The sequence below is a fragment of the Scomber scombrus genome, chromosome 12, assembly GCF_963691925.1.
Source record: "Scomber scombrus chromosome 12, fScoSco1.1, whole genome shotgun sequence".
Classification (NCBI taxonomy): domain Eukaryota; kingdom Metazoa; phylum Chordata; class Actinopteri; order Scombriformes; family Scombridae; genus Scomber; species Scomber scombrus.
In genome coordinates, this window is record NC_084981.1 from 12,482,041 (window position 1) to 12,500,457 (window position 18,417).

Here is an 18,417-nt window from a genome sequence, read left to right on the forward strand (position 1 = left end):
TTGGGACCTGCCACTCATTCCCAAATGAAGACTTGTCCAGCAGGCTTGTCAGCATGTCCCAGCTCCATTGAACAGCAACAACCAGACGATGAAGCTTTCAGTTTTTTAAAGGCACAGGACCTTGCATAAAATAATCTTATATTACCCACATTTCAGTCTACTAACCTTGTGAAATTGATTATTATTTAAATGTAGTGTATGTACAGTATTAGTGTTTTGTGTCAAGGCTCTGACCTTTGACTGTATAGAAATATGGAGGTCATGACAGCTCCCCAAAAGTGAAGCCAAAACATCTCGAATGCCCCCGGTGACTGGCTGCAGTATAGGTTAAGTCCCACCCCCTCCACGTCACCCCAACTAGAAATCAACATACACATTAAATACATTTTTCCCAAAGAAGGTGTCTGTCATTTCATGTAAATATTATTATGCTGATGTGTGTGTTCGTTTTCGTAGAAGCTCTTTTTTTTTGCTTTTCCTTTAATTAGTTATTTAATGATATAAAAAGAGGGATTGACGTCCAAGGGGGCAGGATGTGTCCCGTGGGCCATCATACTATCAATGGTTACTCCCCACAAGGAAACATTGATGTCACGCAGCAGGGAATGGGGAGTGACAATACTATCCTCCTCCCAAAACCACATTACATTCAGAACCCGGTGCCAGCCGTTATAAGGAATTTGCTATCTGTGGGCCTGGCACCAGCTGCCATGTGGCCATTCCCTTGCTAAGCACATCAGACCATGAGGGGAATATGCTATCCAATAAAATAAGATGGAAGAATCTAAACCCAGCAATCCATCCAATATGCAGCAAATGGCTGAGACACTCAGCTATGTAAATGATAAAAATCTCAAATATGAGACTCAGAGCAGACATGTTTCAATCTTTATTGAAGCAAGACAGATGATTGACAATACATTTATGAGCTTAGTTTGGCAAAGAATGTGGTATTAAATCTGATTTAAATTGTTTTGGTTTTTTTCTGTTTGTTTGTAAAACGAATATACCACCTCGATTAGAAGGGTGCGTTGGATATATACTACAATGAGAAGAGTATGACATGTGAGCAGGGTGGGCAGGTCAACTTGTTAACTGAGCTACAGAGAATCTCATCTAAGATAAAGGTATATTTTACTTGACTTTTACTTTATTAGCAGTATTTATAAAAAGGGTATTACACAATATAATGTTAAGGACATTTTAAGTGTTTTATTGTAAAGCATTAGCAAGCAATTATGACTCATTTGAACACATAATTTATGTTATTAGAACTGTGTAATAGTGAATAACAGATACAAAAGGAGTTATGGTTGTCATCAATAATAACTTATATCTGCTTGTAACTACATAAGTACTTTAAACCCCCTCTTTGAGGAATTATTCAAGAGAAAAGGAAGGGGAATTAAATTAAAGATGCTTTAAACAGTTAAACAGCATTTGTACAGTAAAGTTGGTCATGTTCAGTTGCTGGATTTTCCCTATGTGGCACACTCATCTGACAACTGTGACATAACTCATCCAGTAGAGCTAGTGAACCACTCTGATCCCAAACGCATTTAGAACCTCATTTGAATACCATTAGGTCAGATACACATGTAAATTATCTCTGGAGGCGCTGAGATTTGTCTGTTTACATCTTTATCCAAATGACATTCACTCTGTGGAGGACGAAGGCTGTCAGCTATGCATTGATTGAGCATTCATTGCAGTAGTAGTTTCCAAATCCTGATGGTTAAAACAAATATTATCATCAAATGAATGCACTCTATTTGCTGAAGTTGAGTTCATGATGACCTCTCAACACTACATCCATTTCAGCAAGGCATTTAGTTTTATTTTGAAAAATTGTACATCCAAAAATGTATTTGTTTTGCAGTTTCAAAACCCTTCATACTCCTACATACAAGTATGTTATATCACTCCCTCAAATTGTAGCCTATATTGTTTTATTTTATTTTTCAAATTAACTTTTACATTCTTAAAGGTTTTGTTGAGAAATGAGAAATACAACCAACAGTGTTTGTAGAGGCACTTCACTGTGTTGGAGGTTGGTAAATTAAAGGGGGGGGAAAAAAAACTCCCACAGAGCCTCTAACAGGCAACAGTGCTGCATATAATTAACCTAATTATGTCTGGTAATTGAAATGCACTGTAAATTTAGATATTAATGTCTAGACTAAGCTCTACATATAATTAACTTAATGTATGTTGTGATGACGTCAGAGCATGACTAAAAGTCTTCATTCATGTAAGCCTCTGATTGTCTCCCTTTTTCCTCGTCGTCATTCTTCAGTGATGGTGTAAATCCAAGTCATACAGTACTTCCTCCTCCTTCTCCTCCTCCTCCTGTGTTCTCTCTTCCTCTTCTCCCGCTGGGTGGACCACTGCTTCCCCAGAGGAGAGGACACATACTGATGCTCTCATTGCCGGAGTGCCAGCCATACTGCAGACCACCAGACAGAACAAACAAGATTTTCCCTAAGCCCTCACACCCTCCTCCCATCTGCACTCTGTCTGGTCCCTGTCTGCCCAGGAAAATCTTAACTGATCTTATCAGGTGAACCTTCTGGAGGCACAAAAACCTATTAAGAGTTTGAATGTTTCCTATACAAATTCAGAAATCAGATACGGGGGTGGATTTATGAGGTGAGTCAGGAAACTTTACCGTACTAACCTTCAACTACAGTTAAAGGTAGGGTTTAAATCATAAAGAGAATGACTCACCAGAGCTAAAAGTCATCAGAGGGGACAGTATGTGAGGCACCGGGGGGCACTTGGGTGACTCTTTTAGGATAATCTAGTCTGTGCTAAAGCAAGGTGGAGGAAAGGTTGAATTATAGATAAGGTTATTAGCTAAGTCCAATTTTCTTAATTTTACCATGAATACTCAAACAGGGATAGTTCTATTTTCACGCTAAGTCACGTTCCCATGATTTGATGTCATATATTCAAATTTGCTCTTAATTAAGCGAGGTGAGTAATGAACTCCACAACCAACAAACCACATAAACTTGACACAACCTCTGAAGCAGTACGAACATATTTCCTCTTTTATTTACATTCCTTTTCAAATGTTAACATTTTTCGCTATAACTTTTGATCAGGTTGGCATTTTTTTTCTCATTAAAATAAATTGGCACAAGTAAAACATATGTAGACAAAAGTTTATTTACACCATACAACATTTTGTTTTTAAATATTTTATACAGAGCTGCAGATGAGAGAGCTTGCTGGGATCCTTCAAGCAGATTCTGCAGTATTAAAGTTGTGAAATATATTATTTATATAAAAGTGAGTATTATCTTTATTGCATTTAAAGCAATGAAGAATGTAGCTTGACAAACATTCATTTTAATATGACAGAAAAAATCCTCTTTGCCTCCCATGTTTTATATTATAAAGTAAAAAGTGTAGTAATGGCCAAACAGACTGTTATAAACTTTTTAAAAACCTGCATAAATATATACATTGTGCTCCTGGGTCCAGTTTTATGAAACCAAAACTAGACCCAACGAAGCTGGGACGACATGGCATGTCATTTGCTTTGTGAGGTTTCATCTAGAGAGATTACCTTTTTTAGCCAATTCCTCAACAGATAATTTGAAACACATGATGGTAAATATTGTACACCAGGCTGCCCCACACTAAGTACACTAGTGAGAATACAAAAAGTAACACTGATGTTTTTTTTCCCTTGTTTTCTTTTTTCTCTCTCCTCAGTCCTTATATTGTATTGGCACATAATGTCCCTGCCACACTCGTATTATCCAGATATGTATGCCAAGGCTGTTAGAAAAGTCTGTTGCTTTATTCAGTGCAAAATACATCCCTTTCTCCTCCTTCCCTAGTTTGCATTTTCTCGTTCTTCACCTCTAGACCTCTGTTTGGAAGTCCCCCTCCTGGACGTCTAGGGGTAAGTTGACACACTTTTCCCACTCTGCAGGCGTCATCTCCAGTGAGTCCTTGGTGTCAGATTCTAGTACATTCATAGTGGCGTAATTCTGGTACTCACAGGCTGGATTGTAGCTCTCCCATGGGTTCTTGTTTGGCATTGCCTTGTCCTGTGAACATGGCCAGTGGAGTATGATATTAGTGGCATGACATCCTCTACAGCTTTGTCAAAAAACTCATACACAAACAAACTTTAAAAAAAAGACTTTTCTAGTGAAGTCAGTGCATTCAAAAAAGCATTATGTGATTTCCTACCCACTGCTAATTGAAAATAATGGATTAATGCTGTGAAAAGCATCAAATAACAAAAAGATAATGGTAGTGTATTAAATGTGAACATGCTCACACTATTATAATGGAGTCATAGCAGAATTGTGTTTTCCCCAAGTTTTGGTGCACTATATGGGCTCAAAGACACTGATGCAAATAATGGAGCGAAGCTGCTCCCAGTCAGGGAATATACAATGGATACTAATGTCTGCAACCAGCTCTGCAGCCGATTCATTTGGGAGGGAAAAAGGCGAAAATTGGGAGTGAAAATGTACTGTAGTTACTGCTTTCTTTACAAAAGAACTTGCACAAGTAGCTAAGCAACGGACCTTAAATTACATTGTGCTGTAGGGGTGATTGAAATGTGAGTGAAAAAGAAAAACATGCAGCCAAAAAGGCTGCCGCGTAGCTGACATTGTCTAATAGTCTGGCAGTGTTTGGTCACCAGCCCAATTTCTGTTTGTTGCATTCCACACAGAAAACATTGCTCCCTGTCTGACAGAGGATGGATAAAGCTTGACATCCCCATTGTCTACAGCTCCAGCCAGGTGTGGAGACAGATGGTGGGACTTTTGCTTCACAGCAAGGTCACAGAGAATTATTATATGATATTATAATTTGCCTGACTTCTATCTCAAAAGTGATATATATATAAATACTTAAAAAAAAAATTAAAAAAAGACTCCTTGCACACATTTTTAGTAAGAGAAGAGCAAACTTAAGGTAGTATTTGTATAGATGTTGATACATTAAATAATCTGCCATGCATTAATGGAAAAATGATGGGGTTGCTAAGTAGATAAATATGCATGTAAATAAAAGTGCATTCATGGCCTTGCATTGGAATGGATGCACTCTATTGCAACAAGATTACCAAAGGTCTTTCTTCCCTAAGACTGGCCTTGTGGAGAAAATGCCTCAGTGCTTTTAAGGGGCAGCCTCGTCACTCATGCCCTGCCAGCTGCCGGCAGGCCCTCTATGTATAGGAAGGTTCACTTCCGCATGAATACTTTAGCTACATAACCTCTCATTTGCACAATCACACATTATGTGTCCTGCACCGGATATCTAAATAGGGTATTTGGATGTTGATTGCTTTAATTGGCTCACAGCCACCCCCCTGGTTTCCTGTTACTCACCATGCTGCCCATATTTGGTATGTCTCGAAATCGGTCCAGGGTTTGAAATTTCTGATTCAGTTCCTGGAACAGCTCCATGTGTCTTTTCCTGGTGTGCATGACTTTCTGCAATGGCAAGGGTTTTTTCTTTGGTATTGACAGCCAATAATGGAAATGCATCTTCCTCTCCACCCACTCCAACTTTGATCAATTTGTTAGTGTCATGGTAGTTTACTAAAAGGCCAGGTTTGAAACAAATTTACTTGTCTCTGCATATATACAAGTAACTGCCAAAATAAAGGAAACACACAAGATAATTAAGGAAAGGGTGAAAGGACACTGAAAGTCTGAACTATTTTAATTTGCAGTGTCTGGAGTATCTGGATTTAAAATAACTCTTCAGTGACAAATTACCTCATTTAGAGTTTTGTTGGCATAAAGGAAATCCTAATAATCAAACCTTGGCACAAATCTTCCATTTTAAATGGGTGGTGTGCATCTAAGCTAAAACAAAATGCACCCCACGCCAAAACAGCTGCCAGAAGTGTTCATTTAATGTTTCCTTTACTTTGAGAGTGTGTACTATATACATGCAGTAAAACCTGATTTAACAATGCAAAGGAAATGCTGCAACCTGCCAAAGGGGGTTTGAATAAGTGTTTGCAAGCCAATATAATCATTGTTGAAACCAGTGTTTGAAATCAGATGTGAAATGTGCAAATGACTTTTGGAAATCAACGTATAGTTAATGGATGGAGGAGATGGAGGAGGACAAAATGTAGATGAAAACTGTTGCCCTGTTTGTCAGTTGACAGCCTTGCTTTTACCTTAACTACACAGCATGTCAATAAATCTTGTTGGGTCAAGGCTGTGTAACTCCAATAAGCTTAAGAGGCACAACAAGTACTTATAAATCAAATGACAAACACAACTGCAAAAAATGTCTTTTTTTCTGCATAAAAAGGCTAGATGCATGTACTATGAAAAGAAAAATATTTCTACATACCTCAAAGTCCAGATCAGAATATCGTGATTTTCTTCTCTGTGAAAATATAACATGAAGGTATCAAGTCATTAAATTAGCAGTTTAGAAAGATATGTACATACGATATATTTTAAGATGTGCGGTAAAGTATGTGTTACAGCTCTGTATCCTCTGTGCTTCCTCCACATGAGCATATGTACCTCTAAGGAGCTCATAGATATTGTTGACCCTGTCTCACTCCTTGAAAGCCCCGCAGATTCCTCCATCTCAGCGAGGAAGTTCTTAACAGCCGTACGAGGTTCAAAGGGCAGGTTATGCATCTGTTCTGAAGCACTTGGATACTGCTCCAGATTCACATTCATGTGGTCCAAGCCCGACGGGCTGATATTGAAGTCAGGACTCATCTTGTAATGCATCAGCCTCTCGTGTGACAATGTATCCATAGTGATGTTCATCTTAGTGTCCTCTTTCAGGAGGGTGGGTACATTACCCTGCCCCGACAGTGTTGCGGCAGAGGCACGAGGCATGACTATGTAGTCTGTCTCCATCACCTGGCCCTGCAACGAGTGGCCCTCCATGTCATGGACACCCATGTCTTGGTCGCTCTGGCGCATGGCATCGTCGGTGCACAGGTAAACTGTGCGGCGCATGTCAGCGGTGCTGTCAGCAATGCACTGCTCTTTCAGATCACCCACTCCCATTGGCATGTGCAGAGCTGAAGGCTGCTGGATAATCACTTTGGAGATGATGTTGCCAGGCAACGTGGAGTAGTTTAGACCCTCAGGGGCCTTCTCATCCTCCTCATCATTAAGGGAAATACGTGAAAGGGTGCCTGTTATGGTGGCGGCACGACAGGAGCCCATGTCTTTGTGGAGTGCTGCAGGGCAGAGTGATGTGAGGATTAGTTGAAAATTCTCAATAGTGAAACAAGTGTTACAGTTTGTCTGAGATTATCTCACATATGACCAAAAAAACAAAATTATTCATTATTCATATCAAACAATTCTCAGGATTCTGTACTGCAAAACTGTAATGACAGGACAAATAACTGTGAATACACACACAGTATAAGATTGCACCTAAATGCAAAGGGATGCATCAGCAATATTGTATGTATCTCAGGGGAATGTAGCAGTAAATAAGGTGGTTTGGTTTAATGTTCTCCCTGAAGTTCTCCCTGTCATATGTAGCATCTGTAATCCTAACTTTTTGATTGGTGATCACCTTGTAATGCAGCAAATATTCAACCAAGAAAAAGCACTGAGATACTCATAAATACCTTCTGGTTATAAGAACACCCTGTCCTCTACACTGTGTATTCTAATCTTTGCCTGACTAATTGTAAGAATTATGTTATCTGTTGACAAAAAGCCTGCAATGAGATTACAAAGACAACAAATGCGATCTAATACTTGCCTTTTTTCAGTCTAATTTAACGCCTATTGTGGACAGGGAGGAAAGTTTATCTAATGTTTATACTGTATGGTGTGACAATGCAGAATATTAAACTGCTCCTGACCATAATCCCTACTCATAATCAACCAGCTCAAACTCTGTGAGCCCAGAGAGTAATCTGTGAAGTGCATTTCTCTCTGGCTGCAGCTATACTTCATTCTGATTCTGGTCATGATTTATAAATGACTGTCTACTCTGCCTTTATGTATTGGATATGTCCACTTTAGCTATACAAGACTGCACAGCACGAGCAACGTGGGTCAGATGAGCCAGACAGCCCCTTTCGTCTCTTAACAAGCTGTGTTTCTGAGTACTGTGAATAATGGTCAGTTTGGTTATTCCCTGCAGATCCATTTAGGATGTGTTCTTCATTGGTTTAGAAGGGATTGGAGAAAGATGAGCCTCCAGGCTTGTGCAAGTTGCTACCTCTTGTTTCACACAGGATAATTTGTGCCATCTCTTAGGAACATTTCTGCATGATGCTTTTACTAAACCATACACTTGCCTACAAACAATTACAGTGGCTTAAAAGTACAGAAGAACTAGAGGTGGGAATCAGGAAGAACTATTGCCTTCCTATTACTATAAGTGAAACATTACAGGAAGAAAATCCTCCCTAAATCTGAAACTTAGCACCTACACACCCATTCCACGACAGCATCAACATGTTAGCGAAAAACATGATTACAGGTGTAACTGCCAGAAGGTAGAAAAAAAGCTGCTGTTATTCATATTTATTGCAGTCATTTACTGCCGTAAAGCCGACTAATACAGTGAATATCCAACAGCTCTTTTTATACTGTTTTGTTCTCAGATTAAAGTCAGTGTTTTGGTAGCTGTGAAAAAACTCCTGTGGGGATTGTTGGTTGTTATGTAACTTGGGCTATTTTTTACTGGGTTTTTCGAGGCAAGGAGAATCTTGTTAATAAGAGACCATCTGCTCTTTACCTGATCGGCAGGCGATGTCCACATCTTTCTCAAAGTCCGTCTGTAGGTAGAAGACAGTCAAATGATCAGTATTGCTACACAGCTTATATCAAATAAAAAAAAGAAATCAGCTGCATTCTTATCTGTAAAAGCAAGCAGCCAGATTAGGATCAATAATATTCTTTTTTTATTATTTCCCTAAGCTGTGAAAAAATGCAAAGCAGTCATTTTTTCCCCCTCTGCTTCATCCTAACAATATATCAATAAAATAGCTATGGAATAAAATGCAACTGCAGCAGCAGGGAAGCATTTTGTGCTTGCTGCTAATGACTGTATTGAACCAAAGAGACCCTGACACCATTCTGCTATTGTGAAAACTATTTCACTCTTAGGGGTATTAGAATACTAATGGCAGATCATTTCTATGATGTGCCAGTGGCATCGTTGTGCTAGATGAAGAGACTGGTGTCCCATTTCAAAGGTCAGGCATGGAACAGTCCTCTATTACCCTATGAGAGGAAATGAGAGGGATGCATAGCAAACATGGACATTAAGTTCAATCAAACTGAAATAAAGGATTGGGCTTAGGGCCTAAGAAAACCAAAGAGAGCTAATGCCATTTATCAGAGGGCTGAGTGCCTTCCCTGCATGTAATTGTAGCTTTACTAAAGCATTGCATGGAAAATTATAAACCAATGGGGAACAATGCCTTATATTTTAGAGACACTATTTAACTGGAAAATAAAGAGTTAAAAAAAAGGTGCATGAAGAGCACAAGTTAAACTGAGGTCAATGGAGAAGAAGGGGGTGTGCATATGTATCATAAATAACCAGGGAACATTAAATTATAGAGGATCTAATGATTACATATAACAGGGGGTAACTGTACCTACCATTATCTGAGCATGCCCATTAGGGAAGGTTCCTGTTGCATCACCACTGATTGGGTCTTGGCAGTTTCGAAGCCGACATCTGAAAGCATCTTGGACCTAAGGACAATGAGTACAACTTGTTTTAAACAACGAAAAGACATGCCAAGTTCATATTTTCTTCAAATAGGTACCATATTTTACTTCTGCATGAAGAAACATGCAGAAAAACATGACACAAAACCAACACAATTTCTATTCCTTGTAATAAAAACTTTTTGTGTTAAAGATTTGTTAAGGTGGTTAAGATCTAGTTAAATACTAAATGGATAAAGCAACAATTTATTCTCCTGCAATTGAATATGTAATTGCCATGTTTTAAATGAAAAAAGAAATATGCGTTGGTTGTTTCTCCGAGTAAACAAAGCTCACTGGTGAAAGAAAAGAGGTATTAAAACCCTCCTCTACCTCTCTCCGTAGGATACAGTGCACCATCACAATGACAAAACCCTGCAGTGAGTCAAAGACAGCAAAGAGGATCTGAAAGAGGATGGAGCGCTTGTCTGTCATGGCGAGCACTGCAGACATCCAGGTCAAAGCCAGCAGAGGTAGGACAACACAGGAGCTCCACAGGGACGCCCTGAGAAAAGGGAGGAGGCAGCGTGTAGGAGAAATAAAAGTAAGCAAATTAGTGTGGATTAAACTATAAGGTCTGTAGTGTCAAGTAACATCATCATGGCCTTTGGCAGCTTTGTTCAGCAGGGCTAGTAGTAATATAAGATGGTTATTTTCACACAAATAAGAGTGTAACATCACATGTGTATAATGCACAATAGAATATTTTACTATTCCCTAGAAGTGATGTATTGTGGATGTTCTCTGCAGTGGACTCAGAGTTGGTCTAAATTGTAGAGGTGAGGACAGTACATGCAGAGTCTCCCTGTAGCATTGTCTTATTGATTCAGCGACAGGCACTTACATTGCATTGCTAGCCGTAGTTGCTGATAAAGCAGTTGTTGATACAACGCCACATTTGGCACACTTGAGAGTTAATCCTGTATGCGGCTCACTCATCTGTCTGTGGGACATAGGAGACAAGAGCATGACAAACAACGCTAACAGACAGTACCCCGACATCATATCCCCATCATATTAGCAACAGTAGAGGCAGCCAATGTGTGGGCGTTTTAATGATTTTCATCTTGGACTGATTCTGCCAAGGAAAGACGAAGCCATGTTGCTCCCGAGAGAGATCTGACCTCTTTATGTTTACGCTTCTTGTTTCCTTTCAACAGCCAGAAAAAGAGGTCTCAATCTCCATATGTGTAAAAAAAATCAAAGCATATGTATATTTTTGCAGAAAAGTTAAGAACAAGAATGTTAAGAAGAAAAACCGAGGTACTAACAATGACGTGCTGTCATACCCTGCTCGGTGCTTCAGCTTCTTGTCCAGTATGCCATCTCTGGACACTAGTTTATTAAACACCAAGATACCAATCACCATGTTGACCTGTCAGAAGGAAGGGAACAGGAATAATAAGTCTTCAATAAATCAACTGCAACAAGATTATTTCAATGTTAAAGATATTGTTTCCCAGCTTGACTTTCTCTATAAGTAGCAAATGATTGATGTCATTTTTTTGTCGATTTTCCGTCTGTGCTGAGCTTTGACCTCTAGCTTCTATTGTTTGCTCATCTCTGTAACATTTCAGCCAGTGGATGAGGCATGCCCTGCACACTCAGCCCAGCGCAACCGCCTTAAGAAAAGACAAGCCTGACAAGAAACACTTGTCTTCTCAAAGGCACCTTCTACTATTTTTAGCAGTGCATGCACTAATAGAAACCTGAGGGAGATTTACAGTAGCTGTGTGGAAATTTTAGTTAAACATTTAGGCTACAATCTATTTCAAATCCCTCCAGCTGAGATAAAGAGCTCATTAAGCATTTATACAAATACATTTGGGTAAGATTTTATTCAACAAGCTTTGTTACTTTGAGACATTTGATTATGATGTTACAGTATCAATAAAGTAATAACAGCAGCATAGTGTTCATTCACATAGCAAAAGGCCTTATTCTGCCATTTTTTGCAGAGATTAACTCATGTTACTTTGAGTTTCATCACAAATGAAATCCACAGCACAGCAAGAATCAGTAAAGTATATGTGTTGCATTGATATTTAGTCACTTTTTCCAAAATATCTGAACTTTATTTTTTATTATTATTTCAAAGTCCCACCACAGAGCAAAGGTTTGACAATGAAAGATATAATTCAGTATTCAATATCATCTCTTCCTCTGACACAGACTTGGTGATTTACATAATCGCATTCTTTGTGTAATTTTCTCTGTGCAACAGTGTAAATACAAGATGATTAAAATACTTCAGTATATTAGATTTTGAACATATCTAATGCATAAATACTTTAGAACCTCACAGCTAAATTATGGAAAATGAAAGGGGATAACTTGAGCACACTGCCTGATGGGACGCTCATAGGTTTAACTTTGAGTAACTTTAAGTGTGCTCCCCCTGTCAGGAATTTTCAAAGGAACATTTTCTCTAATTTAAACGTATTGCAACTGTACAACAATGACACGATACATTATGGTTTTTGTGCATCTGACATTGTAGTCATTATTTCAAAACTATGCACAGTTTTGTGTATTTAAAAAGACTACATATTTTTCAGATGCCTTAAGTGTTGCCTTTTTAGTGCTGTTTTTTTCTTTGTTGTATATGTGTACATCTACATTTCCCTTGTTTCCTAGGTATATAAAAGTTAGAACTGGACATTTGATGATTGAAACGTACCAGAACAACAGCAGCCGCAGGACCAACAAAGGCATACAGGAGCCCACCCTCCAAAGAAAGCCAACAGCTGCAGGGAAAGCAGGAAAAAAACAGTTAACTCCTACCAAGGCATTAACATCCGAGTTAATGGCGCACACTAGCATACAATTGTGTTTTCTCTATTGTCAAGGGAGAAGTGCCATATGCTGTTACTCTATTTCCAAAGTTTCACAGGGTAATAAAATGCTAAAGAGATTTTAAGCAGTGTTTATGTGTTTGGTATCCAGCAGGGATACAACTCACAAGAAATCGGGGTCTTGCTGCGCTATATCGAAATTTGATTGGGTTCGTGGGCCTTTGTTTATGGCAGTATTTAAGATAAGTAAGCCAATGCAGAAGCACTTCATCATTACTCTTGAGTGTAACCATGAAACCACTGCATGTGTACTGAATAACAAATATAGATATAAAAAGAACTTACTATAAGGGTGTTCCGTAGCCTTTTGTTTTGGTGAATCCCATTGAAACAGCAACCACTAAAGCTGGTAATCCTTAAAAAGAAAACAATCAATAGTTATTCGAGCAGTTCCAGTTGCTTGTTGAAACTGAGAGCATGAGCCTGCTTCAGTGCAGAATGTGTCTGTTCCTATGCTTTCCAGTCATTAAACAGAGTGCATCTAGATTCACTGCATTAGGAGCTACAATATGACCCTATACAGCTCTCTGAGCCTATATGACTGACTTTATGCATTTTAATATTTCAATCAACATTCAGTACTCCAATAAGTAGAAGAGAACAGACTGTACTGTGCATTGACAAAATGGCAGCAGTGCATCGAGTCCAGAAAAGCACGTAGTGAAATTTCATCACTGTGCTGTAAGAAATTCCACTGCCCTCCACACCTTTTATATGAAGGGATTTTTGCTGTATGGCTCCTCATTATAGATTGGTGTAATGGATTCGGTCCTTACTACTGTGTGCTCAGAATATTAATGCTTTTCCTCTCGGAACAGCACAGGCAGGTGCTATTGATGTAATCAGTTTCCTGGAGGCATGAGGCGAAGACCCTGTGGCCATCCAGTACCTCTCTGCAGTGTTGAAGAGGTAAAGAGTGCCGAGTGTACACAAGCATGTCATAAATCACTGCACAGGCAACAGCCTGGCGGAGACGCTGAACTTCAAACAGGCTGAATTAAGACAACAGGTACGGCATGCTGTGTGTTGTTTACAAATCAGTTTTGAACATTTCTGTCTGCTCTTTGAATACAGGCATTGATGTGAGAATCAGTTATTTCATTTTCAAGTCAGTATATATATAAATTGCATTCATATTACGTAACTCGTTTTTGTTGTCACACAAAGATGCTGACTGTCTTATTTATCATCAAATTGTCTGTAATGGTGTTTTTTAGAATTCTATGCGATTGTAGAACAGTCTTTTGTCCAATTTTTTTTTTCTTGCAGCAAGCAGTTGCACTGCAATGACTAAGAGAGCCTTGTTTGTTGCTAGGTAACAGGAAGAATGAGTGTGGGCTCTTTCATAATCAAATTGATCTTTTTTAAAAGAGAGATTTCTAGTAGTCTGTAAGAAAGAACCCTTTGGATGAGGGATTCAGACTGACATTTATCAAATGAAAAAAAATTGAAATAGTTCAAATTTCAATACAGATATTTGATTGCTTGTGTTTATTGACACATGTATATACACTGGAAAATGTGGCTGTATGATTGCCATTATTGTATTGTTTATGTGCAGGGGTAACACAGTGTGGGAGGCAGTAGAAACTTCACTGTCTGAGGTTGATTAAAATCTGCCGCAATACCGATGATAAATTCATTATATTCGTTGTATATTTGTCTTTTCTTTGTAAGATTTGAGCAGGTAAATGTTATAAGTGGTTGAACACTGAACTCAGCACAGCAGTTGAGAGCATGTGTGATCATATAGCTCATACTCAAACCCAGCTTCGACACATTTTAGCTTTTCAATCATCTCACTCTCCTGAGCTCTCTTTCTGAGGGTTTTCGATAAAATGTACTCTGCTGCAGTGTAAATGCTCGGCTCACACCCTCTTTATCAGACATAAGGTCATTGCAACCTACTAAGGGAGAACCGCACCAGTCTGTCTCCCCTCACTGCTCAAGGCTGGACCATTTACCCATCCCTCAGAGAGCTTGACTGAAGCACAAAAGCATCACAACAAAGAGCCTGATAGGATGAAGATCTAGCTGCCCCACCGAGAGGATGAGAACGGCAGATGGGAAAGACATACAGTTACTTGGAAAGACACTTTGACAGGAAATGGCAGCTGCGGGGTGTGATGGGACATAATGGAGAGGCTTTTCGTTGACTTACCCCAGCCCAGACACAGAAAGCGCTTGCGGATGAGCCTGGTCCGAACCTTTCCTGTCACTGCCATGTAGGACTGCCAAGCCTCTGTGAGGACCCAGCAGAACGATGCCAGGAAGAAGAAGTGTAGAAAGGCTGTCGTCATGATGCAGACACCCTATTAGCACATGAAGAAAGGGACAGAAGGAGACATATTTATTGACTGCAGGTACAAAAAGAGCTTCATTTTGACAAAACTTACAAAAGCTCCATTAGCTTTAAAGCAGCTAATATAAAAACTGGGGTACATAATGTGCAGGTGTTACAATAGAGCATTAGACATGTCATTATTTCCCTGAACAATTCTTGTAGCAATTGCAAATGCATTTGCCTGTCTAGACCATCTAAAGTACCATTTTGTGCGGTGAATGAAACAAAACGTCAGTCTGAACTGCAGCATCAGAGGTGGCAATGGTAAAGGACATCAGAGCTGGGCTAGATGTCACAGAAAACCATGGCATAGCATTTCTCCGCACTAACCCATATTAGTATGCTGGGGATCCCACCTGGAGGCATGTGAGCCAAGGTCAACTGTTTTACACAGAGAGGAGGGGGAACACACCACAACACTGCTTAAATGATAGAGAACGCACGTCGTCACACACAGCAGATCGCACTGAGGCTCAACAGTGTACAGTGGTACTTTTCAGCTTCATTAGCTTGTCCATCTTTGTTCTGCGGGAAGGCATCTCCAAATGGGATTGATTAGAAGAGGATTAGAAATAAAGAAGTATCTTTAAGAATCTTGTCACTGCACGCTGACATTTGTGAGTGAGAAGAGATTTTTTCTTTTTTTTGCCAAGTTCAGGCTGCAGATTGTTTGCAGTGTGAAGCTGTGGTAATCTCAGTGATAACTGCACAAAGAGAGAAAGATTGAATTGTATCATCACATCCCAGGATATCCACACCATACTGTGAGATCTCCCATACACCTTACAGCCCCACTGAGAAAACCACACTAAATCCATCTAACCCCTGTAGTGTTCATAGGGTTCACAGAGACAATAATCCCGCATTACCTCATGTCTGAGAAGTGGGTAATTCTGTTTACCTACACCCACAAGGGACACTAATGACGTAAATGCGGATTCAGAAAGAAGATATCTATCAAATGTCACGTTTTATGGGATGCAAACAGATGCAGTACGTGCGGGCGAAGACGTAATTCCCCTTAATCCAGTGTCTTTCATACTTAAATGTAATTGGTGGGTTTGTGGTTTGTAATTTAAAAAACAGTAGCCTATAAAATAATACAACTGGGCTAATGTTAATAGGACATTTTATATATTTTCCTTGAGTGAAGATGATTGCCTTCTTCTTGACTTGCCAGCGACATAATATGCAAGAACCAGTGCTTTGATAAACTTTAAATCTTCACTTTCTTTAATACATGAGTCATTGTGGACTGTGCAAGGTCAATACGACATATACTAATTCAACTAATGGCCAAGCTTAGTTGTAGAAAATATTTCATATTAATGCAGAGACCTACATGGTGTACAATATGGAAGTTAACAAGAACAAGAAAATACATGCTTTATCATTCTGCTAATAATTCCAACCTATTAAAATGTGCTTGCTTCTCCCAAATTCTTTTTACAGTCTTTTGTTAGAGTCAGTTTTGACTTTTTGTATTCTGATGCAGAATGGAAACGTGCCGCAATTCTACTACAAATGTCCCATAGGTATCAGGAAAGTGATCATGCTTTAGTGAAAGACTTATTATGACACTTTAGAGCTGCTAATGCTGCAGAGATGAAAGTATCAAAGCAGCACATGAAATCAAAGCATATGAATCTCCCAAGACACGCTGCCACCTGCCCATGTGCTAATTACAGTTGCAAACAGATGCCTTTGTAGAGGTAACACATATTTGCGCTACAGTATATATCCTTGGGTAATAAGCTTTGAATTAGAAATAGTGTCTGCTATACTATATTATATCTTCTTAAATGCTGTGTTAGCCCTACCAGAGGGATTTATGAATTCAGTGACCTGCATGACCACAGATCAATGAGGGAACTCATACAGTAAGTATATAAAACAGTAATTTTAAATGCTGATTTTGACATGAGGGAGACAGCAGAGAAAGGAGAAAACCATTCATGCCTTCGCATATACAGTAGCTATACTGCCTGTCGACTTACACCCAAAGCTAATTCTAGTGTTGCTGTTGCTCATGTGCTGTCCAAGGTGCTGAAAATAGAGCCTGCCTTGTCTCTTGGAAACAGGTCATATCCAACTGTTATGTTTCATGGTTCACTTGGGTGCCTATACAGTACCATCCAGCCTCATTATCTCTCGAAAATAAAATTAAAAAAAACCCCTGTGCATTTGAAAAGACAGAAAAGTACATTATGCAGACATTATGATAGCGCCAGTTGAACGTAGGCAGTCATACAAAAACGAGGTTGAAACCTAGAGTTCACACTGCCCTTTAGAAAGGCAAATGCCGGGGAGATGTTGAGCACACTTTGTCAGTATCCATGGAAACAGAGGAGCCGAGGAAGGGACCACATTAAAACATTGCAGAGCTGATAGACGTGAAGGTAGCGTAGAGGGTGATGGGGTGTACTTCAAGCCAGTTCAATAATGGCAGGTTAAGGTCAGGACAGAAATTTCAAGAATTTCTTGCCATGGCCTGATGATGCTCAGACAAAAAGGTCTGGGCTGAGCCTTGATGCCATCTCAAAAAGCTTAATTGCCATGAGCTGTTGCACACTCTGCTTCATAATGCAATGAAAGGCCAGTAGAATGGAAAGAGGAGCAATGACCTATTGCTGAATTGAGACATAACAAGGGATTTAAGTTTTACAATTAGTGAGAGAAAGAAAACCCTCAAAAATCTAGCTTTCTAAATTGATTAAACTAACTCGTAGATTAAATGATTTATCTAACAGTTTCAACCATTTAATCTGCTACTCAATATTCATTATTTAGTTATTTACATGATTTACATCAACTACAAGAATACAATAAACAATGTAGCATTTAATGCATATTTTCACTATCAACATTATTTTAAAATACACTATACTATAAGAATCTGCACCAGACCTGATAGCATTACTTTCAACAGTTCTCAATCAGTGTGGGAGGAGGAGGCTAGTTGTTATTTTGATTGAAGCACCCTCCTATTGAATCAAGCAACAAGTGCCCAGTGCTTTATACAGCAGGTGCTTTGGAAGAGGGCTTTAAAAAACCCCAACAACAAAGTGGTGGTGGCAAAGTGTTGTTGAACTATAGAGAAACATTGAACAAAATGCAATAGCTAAGCTACTACAGTCAGAAAATGGCTACTTCTGCTGCTGTTCTGTGGAAGTACCTCACCAGCCTAGAGTGAGCACATACTTTCTACACTGCTGCCTACTTTATTATAGTACGCAACACCCTTAAAGCTCCATATAACCTAAACAATACTTACACATATAGTATTCCCCCTTAACATCACCAAAATGATTATTTTCTGTATATTGATTTTTCATGTTTCAGCTCACCAATCATTTAGTTACAAAATGCTTAACCTTCGAATGGAAGGCGAGGATAAATTCAATCCGTCTTTCTTTCACCTCTCTATAAACACGATGCTTCAAACGTGTACACAGCAGTAACTACATGTGTGACATACATGACCTTGAACAGGCCTTTTTTTATA

General features: G+C 39.1%; 1 protein-coding gene across 1 annotated transcript in view; it reads right to left on the minus strand.

Moving 5' to 3' along the window:
* Positions 1–3,875: 3,875 nt before the first annotated feature.
* Positions 3,876–18,417, minus strand: part of adgrb3 (adhesion G protein-coupled receptor B3) — a 113,311-nt gene continuing 98,769 nt past the window's right edge. The window contains exons 19-30 of the mRNA XM_062430109.1: positions 14,730–14,880; positions 12,854–12,923; positions 12,394–12,460; positions 11,003–11,088; positions 10,558–10,656; positions 10,047–10,218; positions 9,603–9,698; positions 8,731–8,770; positions 6,528–7,204; positions 6,349–6,384; positions 5,364–5,468; positions 3,876–4,064 (exon numbers count right to left, since the gene is read on the minus strand). Coding sequence (XP_062286093.1) covers positions 3,876–4,064; positions 5,364–5,468; positions 6,349–6,384; positions 6,528–7,204; positions 8,731–8,770; positions 9,603–9,698; positions 10,047–10,218; positions 10,558–10,656; positions 11,003–11,088; positions 12,394–12,460; positions 12,854–12,923; positions 14,730–14,880 — 1,788 coding nt within the window. The remainder of the gene's footprint in view (positions 4,065–5,363; positions 5,469–6,348; positions 6,385–6,527; positions 7,205–8,730; positions 8,771–9,602; positions 9,699–10,046; positions 10,219–10,557; positions 10,657–11,002; positions 11,089–12,393; positions 12,461–12,853; positions 12,924–14,729; positions 14,881–18,417) is intronic.